The sequence below is a fragment of the Candoia aspera genome, chromosome 2 (genome assembly GCF_035149785.1).
Source record: "Candoia aspera isolate rCanAsp1 chromosome 2, rCanAsp1.hap2, whole genome shotgun sequence".
Classification (NCBI taxonomy): Eukaryota; Metazoa; Chordata; class Lepidosauria; order Squamata; family Boidae; genus Candoia; species Candoia aspera.
Window position 1 is genome coordinate 30,184,867 of NC_086154.1, and position 15,994 is coordinate 30,200,860.

The 15,994-nt window shown below is 37.1% G+C and overlaps 1 protein-coding gene across 7 annotated transcripts in view; it reads right to left on the minus strand.

Moving 5' to 3' along the window:
* The window catches only part of FOXP1 (forkhead box P1), a 557,404-nt gene that overhangs the window by 155,305 nt on the left and 386,105 nt on the right, over positions 1-15,994 (minus strand). For all 7 annotated transcript variants that reach the window (XM_063291586.1, XM_063291587.1, XM_063291582.1 and 4 more), the window contains one exon: positions 12,110-12,226. In XM_063291586.1, the coding sequence (XP_063147656.1) occupies positions 12,110-12,226 (117 nt within the window). The remainder of the gene's footprint in view (positions 1-12,109; positions 12,227-15,994) is intronic.

Here is a 15,994-nt window from a genome sequence, read left to right on the forward strand (position 1 = left end):
AAGTGTGGTGCACTAACATTATGCAAATTGGAGCACTGCGATCTGGCGTGGAGCATGCTTAGGAAACAGGAGGTAGGAACCAGTAGTATAAAAATGCTATTTACTCAAAACTGACAGGAAACTAAAATCCTATAGATTAACCAAACGGATGAATATACATTTATCACACCTAAGACTCTCAAACAGAAACTAGAAGTACTATACCAGTTGTCCTCAAATTGCTTCTCTTTTCATCTATAAAGGAATACTATGAATAAAAATGAAAATCAATTTAAGATGTATTTATAAGACTCCACCTTTCTGTTCACTTTTAGATCAAGTTTAGTACTTTACAAAATATTACCCTTGAACATTTTATACTGATTTATTGTAAAAAAAAAAGAACAAGTCAAAAATAGTACTTGCTTTTATTAATTACATGCTACCTATGTATTGAAGTAATCTTCAAAAATTGCATTCCTCTTTTCAGAATAACTAAAATTTCAGGGAAAATAAGACAAGTTTGCTTTAAAAACATTAGTAGTCAAGTCTGGCAACTACCTGACCTTGTCATGAGCTAAAATTCAGGAAGTACATAAAGCAAGCAAATGATAATAATTCATCTGTTGTTCTGTTTCTGAAAGGGTGTTCCCCCCGCCCCCCGATGGGTTGTATCCATTTTGAACTGTTCCAGAGTAGACAATCTTCAACATGCACATACACTGAATCAGAACTGATTTGACCTCTATAGATTGCACTGATTTTCCATTTGCATATGAATTAATACATAATCAGGTGTATCCCTCCGTATTTATATTCACTATAGCTGAGAACAGTTATGAATGTTGACAGTTTTGATGTAAGCATACTCATCAAGATTCCTGACTGTAGAAATGTTGAAATGCCTCATACCTATAACCAATCTGTTGCTTTTACAAGTTTAATCTTGGTATTAGGGACTGATTGTGGAACCATGTTGATACAAGATCTTCAACCCAGCCATACATGATATAAACCACTATAGGTGGTCTCAAGCTCCCATGATTCTTAGTAATGCTGCATAACTCTGCAATCTATAATACTACAAAATATTCTCTATTTTTCCCAAAGTACAAGTGGACTATCAGCAAGGGTCCAACTGTGTTATTCTTAATTACCTTTTTTCACTCTTGATCCTGTGGCTCTCATAATTAGTTACCTGGGGCTGCAATCCAATTTGAAGTGATGACAAGAAAGTGATCCATGAAAAAGTAATAAGTTAAATCCAATTTCAGCCTTCCTCTAATTAAATGCACATGGAACTAATGACTCAAACCCTACGATTTCAGTGATAATGGTAATTAGCAAGGTGGGAGTTACTCTCTTTTTCAACACTGTAGGTGTAAACCACTAGGTAAAATGGCAGGAGCACTCTTAATTACAGATGTCATTTTGTCAGCAATTTACACATTTCTGACCAGTCAAGTATGTTTCATTTGTTTTCTTCTTCTATAATCTTTGTAATAAATACAAAGATATGTTCTGGTACATTATAGAGCATGGCAATGGCATATACACAAATCTCCTTTCATGTATTTACTTGAAAATAACTTAGTTTTACGTATATGAAAAATATGTATCCAAAAGAGATTTGCAAATGTTCAGCTGCATACACACACACAAATCCAATCACCACAACACCAATTTCATTTTAAAGCTGGGTCATCTAAAGCAGTTCTTTATAATTTGTGAATAATATGATGCTCCTAGAATTTTGTAAGCTGGCTGGTCCTCATAGCTTGATACCCATAGTAATGTGGAAGACTGAAAATTATTTACATCAAACAAGATTACATTAGTCTGTCTGTACAAGTTACTCATCAGGAGAAAGCTCCTACAGTGAAGGAAACAAGCACAAAGCACTCATTCATGCAGGAACTCAACAGGCAGCTTCTTGTAAGAGCAGATAAAACAGGTGTGATTTGGCTCAACAGTGCCTGATACCGCGATTTATTTATTTGTAACTTTATGTGCCACCCACTCCAATGACTCAAGGTGTGGCAAAATTATTCATCTTCAGAAGTTGATTAAAACCTATCCTTAGACTATGACTCATACAAAAGCCAGAAGCAGAACCCCATATAAGTGGCTACCTAGATGCTTTTAATTATTTAATTTATAGTAATGTGATTATTTCTTTCTCACTGCATTGAGAAAAACTGTTTCATTCAGCTGTGTTTCATACATGAACTTTTTCAAACTTTTCATATTATATCAAGCCTAAAAGGGTATCTAGTGGACTCTTTGGGATATGCTTCTACTCTAGAAATCCAAGGAAAGTTTCAGGCTCAGATGGTTTATGCAAAACACTTTGTTAATATTTAGTTTCAATTTCAAAGAATCATGTCAGGTTGATAATTATCAATAAAAATTACAATTTGACACAAATTTTACTTAGTTAGAAGTTAACCTCAGATAATTCAGGATTGGCCAGATTCTTTTCAAACAATTTGTGATTTGAGTGGAGTAACACATTTCAAACATTTCAAAAGTAAATGTTAAGACCAGAGAATACAAGGACCATATGAACCAGTTTGGTTTGTCCTAAGTGCACCACAGCAGCGTCTGGTGTGTTTGTGTGTATAGGTAAACCAGTGGTCACGGTAGCATGTTTACACTGACGTACAAAGGAGAAAGGCTTTGATAGCACTGTTAAGGTTGCCATCTTGCCTGTTTTGATCCACCTGTATACACAAGATATGCAGTTTCACACACATGTGACCTCCCAAGTCTTATGTGTGCTCCTCACTATTGCTACAAAATTGTTGTTCTATCATAGTAATTTTAATTAATTTAGTTATTTAAAGTTTAATTAAATTGCACCCGGGTTCCAGTGTGAGTCATGGCTGATTGAAGACATCTCTGTGAATAAATGGAGACAACACCCACTGTGAAGAACAAAAGACTGGCAAGTAGACCAGTCCTTTGAATCTCTCTGGAGAAGGAGAGAATGGGAGATTGGCCATGAGTGCTCTGAATGGCAGCTCCTCACGAGGAGACTGTAAAACAGCCAAGGGAGGCAACTTCTTTGCTCTCAGTAGTGGCAGAGCCTTTCATAAGGACACTAAGCCAGCCAAACTCACTTTCTAATCACATTTGGAAATGTTCAATTTAACCACTTTATGGATATTAGAGACCTTCAAAATGGAGAGCTTAATTTGACACCTGGTGAGCTTTACCTTTTTCAGATTTAAGAATTTTTAAACAGAGACTTAATAATTTAAAATAATACACAATTGGCATAAATTAAATCACACCCAGTTTGCCATCAAACAGCCAAGTGATATACCCCTGGTTTAGTGTTCGGTATGAACTGTTTCTTTGTGAGCTTGAGAATCTTTTTCTTCATACTGTTAAATATAGCTGTCCAACATCTAAAGTAACTGGAAAGGAGAATGTTTGTAGTCCATTAAACCCTTCAGTCCATAACTTATCACTAAAGAAAGTGATTGCTGAAATACCAGTTGCTGCAGAACATACAGGAAATATAGGCAGCTTCTGTCTCTAGCTTGTGGATCTGGAAGAACATACTATAGTGGGCAGGGGATAAACAATATCGCCATCCACTGGTCAGGGAAAGAGTCGCCACAGGATCCTTGTGCGGTCTTCTCTTTTTTGGTTCAAAATACAGTTGTCCTACAAATGAAGAAGTAAAGAACCATGCTCTAGCCATAGCTACTCTCTACCTTTTGAGGTTGCTACCTCATAGGAAGATTGTTACAGAATCATAGATTTGTGGAATTAGAAGGATGCACAAGAATCATTTAAAGCCCAACCTCTACAATATTTAGGAAAAACCAATTAAAAAAAAAATCTTCAAGAGGTGAGCATCTAGTTTTTTCTTAAAAACTTCCAGAAATGAAGACCCAACAGCCTCAGTAGGAAGACTGTCCCACTGTTGTGGAACACTATCAGGAAGATTTTCCTTATACAGTTGTAATCGAAGTTATTCAACCCCCATTGCAAATCAGGTTGATTGTCAAAATTTATTGACTTTCAGCTGTTTGCAATGAACAAATCAAACAAAAGCAATTGAAATAGCTCAACACAACGAATGCTTCAAGTGGTCTCCCCAAAGTCAACTGAAAATGCAACTTATAATGACTTCTCCAGTCTCAAAATTATTCAACCCCTTGAATACTGTAGAATCCATCACAACAGCACACATACAGTATGCAAAACAGGGGTTGTTCCAAGCACACCTGATGCAACTAATCAAGGGGTTAATTATTACCAAATGTGCTTGAGCTGTAACACATGAAATACTTGAACTGGCTAGGGGTTTCTTGAGTGTCACGTTTGACTGCATGTTAGAAATATGGCTAAGTCAAAAGAATGGTCCAAAAAGGTAAGAGAAGAGATCATCACCCTTCACAAACAAGGAACAGGATACAAGAAGATAGCGAAGGGACTGAATGTTCCTAGAGAAAGCATTGGAAGCATAGTTCGCAAGTTCAAAGTTAAAGGAACAGTGGTTACGCTACCTGGATGGGGCAGAAAAATGAAGCTGTCAATGGCTGCAACCAGATTGCTGAGAAGGCAGGTGGAGAGAAACCCTTGAGTAACTGCAAAAGACCTGCAGCAAGACCTGGTGGCAACAGGCACTGAGGTTTCAGTGAGCACAGTAAGGCGCGTACTAAACACAGAAGGTTTCCATGCCAGAACTCCAAGACATACACTGCTACTGACCCAAAAGCACAAGGAAAGTTGGCTCCAATATGTTCAACATCATATAAATAAGCCACAGAAGTTTTGGGATTCTGTTCTGTGGAGCGATGAAACAAAACTGGAACTTTTCGGCCCGATGGATCAGTGGTATGTCTGGAGGAAGAAGAACGAAGCATACGCTGAAAAGAACACTCTCCCTACAGTTAAGCATGGTGGTGGATGGGTGATGCTCTGGGGCTGCTTTGCATCCTCTGGCACTGGAAACTTGCAGCGTGTGGACAAGATGGATTCATTGAAGTATCAGGAAATCCTCGGAGAAAACGTCATGCTGTCTGTTAAGGAAGCTGAAGCTTGGGCATCATTGGACCTTCCAATAAGACAATGATCCCAAGCATACCTCAAATTCCACTAAGGCTTGGATGCAGAAGAAATCCTGGAAGATTCTACAGTGGCCATCACAGTCACCTGACTTGAACCCCATAGAAAATCTCTGGTGGGATTTGAAGAAGGCGGTTGCAGCATGCAAACCCAAGAATATTACTGAACTGGAGGTCGTTGCTCATGAGGAATGGGCTAAGATTCCTCAGGAACGCTGCCAGAAGCTGGTGTCTGGCGATGCATCTCATTTGTAGCAGGTCATAATAGCAAAAGGGTGCTCTACTAAGTGCTGAAGATGCTTACCATGAAGGGGTTGAATAATTTGGAGACTGGAGAAGTCATCATAAGTTGCATTTTCAGTTGACTTTGGGGAGACCACTTGAAGCATTTGTTGTGTTGAGTTGTTTCAATTGCTTTTGTTTGATTTGTTCATTGCAGACAGCTGAAAGTCTGTAAATTTTGACAATCAACTTGATTTCTAATGGGGGTTGAATAATTTCAATTACAACTGTATTTAAATGAAATTTAGGTAGCTGAAGCTTATACCCATTATGTCTGGAAAGTAGTTCTTCGCTAGCTTCCCAATGGCACCATTTTATGTACATGAACATTAATATGATGAGTTCTCCCCTCAGTCCTTTCTCTGGTATGAACATCTCAAATTCCTTCATCCTGTTCTCATAGGTTTTATCCTCAAGTCCATGTATCATCTTCATCACTCTCCTCTAACCCCCTTCTCACCTGTTAATATTCTTTTGGAAATGTGGTGCTCAGAATGATACATGGTACTCCAGTGCAGAACAGAGGGGAATAAGGATTTCATGCATCTTTGACAGAATGCTTCTTCGAATGCAGACCAGAACTGTTAGCCATTCTAACAGCTGTCTCAGATTGCTGACTCATGTTCAGCTTGTTAATGACCATACCTAAGTCCTGTTCAGATAGAGTGTTTCCAAGCCATTAATCCCCCATATTGGATATGTGTCCTGAATTTTTCTTCCTAAATGTAGTACTTTTCATTTTCTCTCTGAGAGACATCTTGTTCCTCTCAGCCTGGTTTTCCAACCTGTCCAGATTAGATTGCAGTCTCATTTTGTTATTCTCAGTGTTGGCCAGACCTCCCAGTTTAGTGTTATCCACAAATTTGATAAGCAATCTATCAATCCTGTTATCTAGGTTAATAAGAAAAATGTTGATAAACACTGGTCCCAAGATAGATTCCCTGCATGACCCTGCTGATTACTGTTCTCCAACTTAATGTAAAACCATTAAGGTTGATTCTCAGTTAGCCAGCCAGTTGTGGACCCACATCTGACAAAAAGATGACCAGGCTGGCACATCCATCAGCCAGAGAAATGGCAGCTATATGGAATTGGCTTCATCTTTCTGACAGGGAAAAAAAAAGATTCCACTGCCATTTTGTCCTAGGATTTCTGAAGTAAAGGGAAAGGATAGTTTAGCATTTGTATCAGCAAAGAGAACCCATTACCACTCAAGCAAAAAAAAAAAAAAAAAAAAAAGCAAAAGAAGAGGATTACTAGTGCATTTCCATTCACAATTCAAAGTGCTTCATCTGAATCCAGTTGATTTTGAAGTGTCACCAATATTCACATGAATCTGTTTATGCTTTAAGATGATACTCAGTGCTTACAAGTAGCTGATTGCAATGCTTTGATAGAGTGTTCTTAAAATGGGAGCAACATTTTTGAAAGCATTTTGGGATGTTTTCATTTACTAATGTACTGTTTTAATTTTTTAAATAATTAAACTGATTTCTCAAGGCAACTCAATGGTTCTTCCACCTGGTCCCATTCCCCAGTCACCATTCTTCAACTATATTACACTGTTAGCAATTTTCTAAAGACTAGGTTTAAAGTACAAGTTTTGTTTTCACCAGTAAATGTTTTTTCTTTGCATGCCTGGTTGGCAAATTTGTATTTATAAGTTTCCAAATAATCTGTTCCTAAATTTCCAATATGGGCTCTTGCAGATATAATTCAATATCACTTAGTGCTTTTTCTTGATTTTCTCAATTGCTACCAGAAATCCTAACTTTATACAGGGACAAGGAGATTCAGGAAGTTGGTTTACACATCCTAACCAACATTTCCTAATCAAGTATAACGTTTTACTTTCCCTCCAATCTTATAAACTAACAGAAGCATGGCTAGGAAATGTAACCAAAATTTACATATACATTTTTATAGGGAACTGTCATTTGTACATTTTCAAAAGGAATGAAAGGTTTGGAGGACATGAATTCCAGATCTTCCCTTTCAATTATCTTGACTTCTACATTGTTCCTGAACATCTTTAATGCTTGCAGCAATGTTCTGTTCATTAATCCACTGTTTGAATTCGTATTTCTTAACAACAGAATTTTATCTGACAGTGAGGTAGCATACTGATTTCTAATGAATTAAGAAATGCTGTGAAGTACTTTCATTTGCTCACAAATTTCTTCTGTAATGTTTCTATCCACATGATCTCAGGCTTTGCTTGATTCCATTTTTATTGGAATAATAAAATTGAGGTGATTGCCTCAGTGTTCATTCCTTGGGGCCAGACTGTAAACAGTGACTGTGTAAGGGTGGGACTCTTCAGAAAAGACTGCAGGTCACTCAAGCACTCTCTTCTATCCTTTCTCTTACATCCTCTTCTCATTAAAGTTCTGGTGCTATTGGATAGTATTCCCTGTTTGTTGACAGGGCAAGAACTCTGCTTGATCCCCTTATTTGAGCATTCCATGGCTCTGAAGGGCACGTTTTTTCTGCTTGCTTTGTTCTCTTGTTATTATTCTAGAGGGAAGGCCTGTCCATTCCTGCCAAAACTAACTTTTGATGGCATATCTTGACGTTCTCCCTCCCCATAAAACCTCAATACCTCCCTGTCCTTAAAAGACAATTGCAGTTGCTCTGTGGCTATCCACAAACTCCTTGGCACTTCAGCACAATAGAAGAAAATATTGACTCAAATTAGATATAAACGCTCATCTAAAGCTTATTTTATTTGGGTCATAAAGAATGAATTCTCCTCTAGCCTTTCCTTCCGCTCATGTTCCTGTCAAGTGTAAGAGTTTTTTTCTTGACTTTCAAATCAGTGGGATAAAAAATATAATAAAAAAGAAGAAATAACCAACCCAACTATGTGTATGTTTCTTTGCTCATATTTATGAATCTGTTAGTAGTCAGGTTCATATGATTCTAAAGATCTAAATAATGTTTATTTCTCCTATATGAGTCTTCCTCCTATTTTAAATCATTTATTGAATTTTGCTGCATTCATGCAGGAGGTATGATAGATAGATAGATGAATATTTAAATTTCAAGACTAACCCGAACTAGTAAAATAATTGTTCTACTTCTATAAGCTTTCCTTAGGTAGAATTAGAATGTACATAAAGTTCATCTTTTTTATCCACTCTGTTTTTTTCTGTTTTTGTATTTATATATCTTTCCAAATTCTGGATATTAAAATTAATTCTGTACTATGTAATTGTATACTGTGTTATTACTCTCTGAAATCAGAAATAAATAACATACAAGTTAGTATATGCTACTTATGCTCAAAATATTAATCACTATATGTGGATTTGGATTAAAAGCAAACCACCGGAACAACCCACCTCTTAAGAAAATAGTAATATATATAAAACATATTAAATGTGTTAGCACATATTTCCAGCAACAAACAAGGTCAAGAAGGAACAAGCAAAATTTACTAGGAGATATTAAAGCAGATTTTATTATGTCAGAATCAATGGACATACAGTCACAGCACTGATGTATATACTACTCTGACAATTTCAGTGGGGAAATAGAATGTTAGGAATGTGAGAAATTATCCGATTGTATGCTTGAGGTTTTGCCCATTTGCTCTATGTCCTAGCTGATATTAAATTAGACAGAGTGAGTCCACACTTTCCAATATCCTTTAGTGATCATAAATTATATGTGTATATATGACGATCCGCACGGCTATGTAAGTGGTCCAACTTCCCTATTCAGTTATACAGGGACAAGGAGATTTCAGAAAGTTGGTTTACACATCCTAACAAACATTTCCTAATCAAGTATAACATTTTACTTTTCCTCCAGTCTTATAAACAAACAGAAGCATAGCTCCGAAATGTAACCAAAATTTACATATAAAGATCTGACACCATATAATAAATATTTTAAAAATGGCACTTGGTGGCATCCATTTAACAACAGGAAATACAAGTTCCAATTTTATCTCTGAAGAAGGCTCTCAGCACACTCTATTAATCTTAGACTTTTTCATTTATTTATTTATTTCAATTTCATGCTGCCCAACTCCAAATGTCTCTGGGTGGCTAACCATACACCAAAACCATATAAAAACAGTATAACAAAGATAAACAACAACAATACCAGACTGGGACCAAAAAAAAAGGGGGGGGGGAAGAAGAGCAAATGGTGAGCCTGGCAAACCGCCCCCTCCCCCGGCAATTGACCTCCAATGAGGGGCCTCCAAGTGTCTTAGCCCTGGCCTGGAGGACAGGTAGTACTGATAGCAAAACTATTACATTACAACTATTACAAAAGGGCAACAAATTAAGTACATTTGCTAACAGGTGGAAATATCTGCTTTGGTTTTTAGACTATATCAAGCTGAAATCACGGCACTAATTTTAGACTGACTATGACAACAGACTTGGCAAAGTCGATGCAGACAGTGTTATTCAATACATCATACTGTCTAGTAATATGAGGAAGGATCTGTGTTCAATTATACAGCTTTTCTTAACAACTTCTCTTTCGTGCTCAGACTCTTTTAAAACATGCATCTTTATTTTGCCACTGGGCTTGCTGGGTCTGTTATATTCAAGAGTAGGTTTAAGGATGCGAAAGCTCCAAGAGCAAGGGTGGAAAAAGAATGGGCAGTCATTTGAATCAGTGAGTGACAGGTTGGGCCAGCTCTCCGTATACATTAATAAATTAGAATTTTAATTGTGTCTCTGACTGCAGAAGCAGCTCTACTACTTCAATATGTACCAACAATTGGCTATGTTATGGAATCTGCGACGTGGCCCTCGCTGTTGACCTCTGAAACACAATTCCCACTCTGACTACGGAAACTATTTGGTTTGATCCTTTCAACTTATTTGAATCCTGACAAATAGGCTCATAGCTGAAAGGTCAACACAGTCATATTTCATCCTCTGGAGCAATTCTTAAGACATCTGCACAACAAAGCACTTCTTCTACTACCTGACACTAGGCCTTGCCAGCACACTATCTCATTAAAAATGTCTCCAGTAGAACAGTCTATTAAAAGGCAAATGGATAAGATATGGATTGGCCAAATAATGTATTTTTTTCCTGAGATTTCAGCAAAAGAGCATGGATTCAGCATTCAGCTTCCATAATAATGGTTTTCAACTCGCATTTGCCAAGAAGCAAAACAGTTAAGCCTTTCTAAATTTTACAATAAACCAAAGGATGGAGTAATACAGGGTTAAGCTTGATCATATATCTATGGATGCTAACCAAGCCTCTAAATATTAGCTACTTCTTGTAGCTAATCTATCAACAATCTGTTCTGCCAGTTTCATCAGCCATCCAACTAATTACCAGTGTATAGAATGTATGTGCTGAGCTTCGAATATCTATTTTTGAGGAAAGCAGTATTAAAAGCAATAATGCAATATACACACTTTTGGTGATAAACTACAATCCAAAAATATGTGAGCAGAGGAGATTACAAGGAAGGAAAGTTTCTGAAAAATGTCATATTGAGCAGAGAGGGCCAGTATCTACCTCTCTTCTCCGACAAGCCTTGGCACCTAATCCCACATGTTTAGAATGAACTCTAGAGTGATCTGCACAGAGACAATTATTAGATTCTTCTGTCACTGGATACATCTAATATTTAGAAAGAAAAGCAGCATATTTCATATAAAGAGCCTGTTAGTTAATACCAAAACAAACTAGATTAACTAAACCAATTTCAACTATCATCATTCATCTTTCCTCCAAAATGTAAACCAAAACAGTAAATGCATCTATATTTTTTGAACCAACATAATGTAGTACTGGCCTGTGATTTGTTCTATAACTTTATTTATTTATTTAATTTTTATCCCACCTTTATTAATTTTATCAATAACCCAAGGTGGCGAACATACCTAATACTCCTTCCTCCTCCTATTTTCCCCACAACAACAACCCTGTGAGGTGAGTTGGGCTGAGAGAGAGGGACTGGCCTAAGGTCACTCGGCTGGCTTTCACACCTAAGGTGGGACTAGAACTCTCCTGGTTTCTAGCCCAGCACCTTAACCACTATGGAATTAAACCACTTAAATGCTCAACAGATATTGAGTATGCAACTGAAAATATATAATTCTTAACAAACATAATAAATATTGGGAAGTTTCCAAACAAAATAATAATCTCACTAGAAAGTTGTCTCACATGTTTAAAATAGCATTTCACAATTAGTGCTGTTTTTAAACAGTTTCTGGATTAAGGTTTGTCATATGCCCTTATTTCAAACACTGTCCATTTTTCCCAAACCTTTTATATACAGAACAATTAATACCAACTTTTCAAAATATCACATATCAATGGTGTATGATGGATGGTCTTTATTTCAGAAATTGCTCATTGATTATCTCATCTGTAGGAAGATGCCTTATTCTGATTCAGACCATATAACCATTCACATTTATGGTTTTCTATACTACCTGACAGAGGCTCTTTAGGATTTCAAACAGGCGATGTCCAGCTCTACATGGAAATGTAAAGAAAAGAACCCTCTACCTGCCTGAATCTTTCCAAGCTACAATCTCTTTCCACATTCCTGACAAATTCTTTGATCTATTGATGAAAAATTCAAGAGTATGAAGCACTGATGTATTTCTACTACCGCATGCTATCAAACATGTTTGAGTCACTAACATCAACAAAAGCAAAGTTGAGTTTTTTTTAAAAAACCCTCTTTCCACTAGTTATACTATTTGCTTCCTTTTAACAGATCATATTCAAGCAAGTCAAAGGTATTTTGAAAAAATATTTCTTACCTGAAGGGCTGGCTGTTTGTCATTCCTCTTGGGAGACTTTAGCCCACTAACTTGTTGTTGTTGTTGCTGCTGCTGCTGCTGTTGCTGTAACAGAAGTTGTCTTGCTACCTGAAGAGCCTGAGGAAGAATATAAAATAAATTAGTTATATCTAGCCTAACTTATTGGAATGCTCATAATAGGCTAGGCTTGGCTAAAATAGGGTAGGGTATTTTTTTTCTGGTAGAGCATGTTGGGTGAAGCTAGCCAGTGTCTTAGCATGTTGTATGAAGAGCCCATCAAGTGAAGCCTTGATATGGTTTTATTTGTTTAACCATAGCCGGTTCTATGAACACAGCAACTATGTTTTATTAAGCTGGCTCTTGGTTTGAGATGCTATGTGAATGCAGCCATTATGTACATGCCTTCAAAGATATCCCATCAAAGAAGCACTAGGCTGGCCCCAGCAATTAGTCTCTTTCAGGGGAGGGGGGTAGTTTATGGAATGTGTTTTTATTTTTATTTTTATAATAGTGATATACAAACAACACTAACAGAAAAAATACAGAAGTGGTGGTCAGAAAAGAACCTGCACACATTGTGATGATTAAAATAAACTAAACATAGCAAAAAAGAAAGAGAACAGAAAAAAAAACTAATGAAATAAAAAGATACAATATCCATACAATATCCATTTAATATCAATAGAAAATTAACTCCCAGCAATTACTCAATAACATTCCAACAGCAGCACAGCAAAGCCAAAACATTTGCCTGGGAATGATGATCTCAACCGACTCTCGATGCTATCATCCTATCGTTCAAAGAATTCAATATTCTGTCCCAATGCACTGAAAAAATGGACTGGAGTTTTTATAATCAAAAGTGTCAGTTGGCCTCTGCATAAAGTCGTTTTACAATCTGATGGGAAGAATCAGTTTTGGTAGAAGACAGTTGTTGGTGAGACTATTTTGTCACTGTTTCACATTATACTGTAATTAGACATCAACAGCTTCCTTTTGAAGCCATCCCCAAGAATATAAGAGCAATATCTCATGGAGAAACAGTTATTTAAAATAAGGGTATTACTGCTCCTTGACAAACTCTGGAAAAGTTCTGTTAGGCCCTATTCATACATTCCATTTCTTCCTGAATTTGCTCCAGGAAGAGATCAGGAGGTCATATTTTCTCACCTATTTACATATTTACCCTTCTTGCTTTGATGCTACTTTTTCTGTAATGAGGAGGGATAAACAAATAAACTGGGAAATCCTGTGTTTCTATGGACACTGGATTTCCTTTAACATAAAAAATTAAACTTTCTTTAATTCTTGTAATAGAGTTAGAAGGCAATCATTACATATCTATGCTATTGGCTTTTGCCCATGTTGTTAATGAGGTTATTGGCCTTGTTATTTCAAATAACCTCATATGCATTTACATATTTAAGTAAAGTCTGTTAAAAACTGGCTTTGGCTTTTCAGTGTTAGGTCTAGCCTTTGACTGTTATGAAAACATAAGGTAACAAGACAAGGATTATCTTTACAATTCAGACCAGAATCAGAATGCTATATATTCAAGGTCCCTTTGCTAGTTTCAAGGGGGATAATGGACCCCCATGTAAGAAATCAGCAATATCTGGATCTAAGAAACAGTGGAGAGGGAAACTGTAAAAGGAATTGAGGATGCCAGGGCCACGGCTAAAGATGCATTTGGAATTTTTGAGGATGTAGCCGGTGATATAACCAGCCAACTGGGAAAAAGAACAAAAAGATTCATGAAGTGTTTCCTGCACAGCTCACTCCCGGGAACCTAAGGAACTCACCAACATTTCAGATATGAAGGAGAAAGCCTGCTTGTAGGAGCCAGAAGGAAATTAATGCCCATAAGAGGACAGCTGGAAGCTTAGATGCCTCAAGGAGTTCTCCCCTGCTTGCTGCCTCATTGGTGGATTCACCATTGCTGGACTCAAGGGTTTCCTTGTCTCCTTGGAGACGTTCAGTACATGCGTAGGTGTTAACAGCGGGAAGAGTAAAGACTTCACCAATGTGAAACAAGAAAGAAATAGTCCTGTGCAAGATGCCTACATGGAAGGAGGGAGTGAGGCATCCTTTGGCATATGTTCACTGAGATATTTAGCTAAAACTGAATACATGGTATTCCTGTATTTATTTGGTTCCACAGGTTGGGAAATGTGATCATCAATTAATTAGAAAGGACAAGTGACCAGGTGGGGAAATATAATAAGCGAAGGAAGTCTTGTGTTTCTTAGTAAAGACCCAGACTGTTATGCTTCTATTTCTACTCTTACATACTACCCCAAAAGACACTATAAATATCTAAACAAATAAATTTTTCAGCATGAAAAAGAGTATCTACCTGGCATAAAAGAAGCACTGTCACTAGCAATTTTAGCTTCATATCCATACATGGGCACCAGAAAAAACAGATTCAGTGAAATATAAAGTCTAATAACTTATCTATAACATTTATTCTTGAAATCCATATTTAGATTTTTTTCTGGCTCGTATCTAAGCAGAACTGGAACAACATTTCAAGGAGCCATGTTCTCCCTCATATGCAGAGGAAACATATCCCTTGGTTTTCTAATGTAAAAGCAGTCTCTCTCTCTCTCTCTCTCTTATAATCAACTTAAGTTATAGTTGATTGGTGGTGAACACTTGAGATAATTCTATTTTTTAATAATAATTTGAAGATAATTTTAGACATTCCTACCAGTAAATTGGGACGTTTCATAATACTTTGAAGCAAAAGTGGGAATGGGGACTGAACTGTTTACTATAGCTATTTACTTTACAGAGGAATCATGGATATTATGTCTGTATTGCTCTGATCGTTACTGTATGTCACATTTTTAATTATAATGTGCAAACAATATGTCTATACTAGGTAGGTCTTTCTGTTGTTTTAAAAAACGTTCCCACATTTGCAGGACATGTCTGTAATGGTACGTGGGAATGATCTTAGGAAACAGAGCAACGAGATGCAACCAAGGGAACCATTAGATAAAAGGCCGCTTAGCCTGCAGCAGGAATACTGATAGGGCAAGAGGCTCAGAAGAGATGTTCCCTAGCTTTTGGGCTGTAAAGGGGACGGGTGAGAAGTACTTTCAGACTTGCAAGATTTTGTTAATGTAACCTTACAATAAAATAGAATTAACTCATCTGGTTGTGTTTGCTGTCTGGTCTACCTCATAAGACTGATAATGTCTGATGTGGGAAATTGTTAAGGTAATCACTTTCATTCATGGGGCCCCAGGACATAACTAACTCTTCTTGTCTAAACTGGCACTGTCTTCCAGAAGGCAGAGTGGAAGGCTGGCACTGTAAAGGCTTCTTGGTATTAGAAAAATAATGCTTGAATATGAAGCCTGAAAGAGAAAAGCGGAAACAAAGGCCCTGCAAAGTACATCATTTTGCCCAACCTCCTGCTTTCCAGATACAGTGGCCTACAATTCCCATGATGTTGGGCTACATGGCCCCAGGCCATGCTTGCTGGGAATGATGGGAGTTGTAATGAAACAAACACTGTACATTGTATAACCCAGTGCTGGGTGAGAGTTGCATTCAGGTGGTAGAGCCAAAGAAAAAAACAGATTCTCAGAAGTAATAGTAAAGGAATGGGTGCCAAGTTTTGCTAAGTTTTTAAAATCTGAATTGATGTGGTTTAGTAGCATTTGTTGCTGATGCATTTTGGTACTTTGTATGGGTTCCAAGATACTATAAGCACATTCACAGCTAGGATTTCTGGTATTTAGGGCCACTGAGTATATAATTAAATTAAACCACAGAGAGCTGGCAACACCTTACCAAAGCACAAGAAGAGGATATTATCCTTTCTCCATGTTAAACTTAATGGTTGTAGAAAAGGCTAGGGAGTGCTAATAG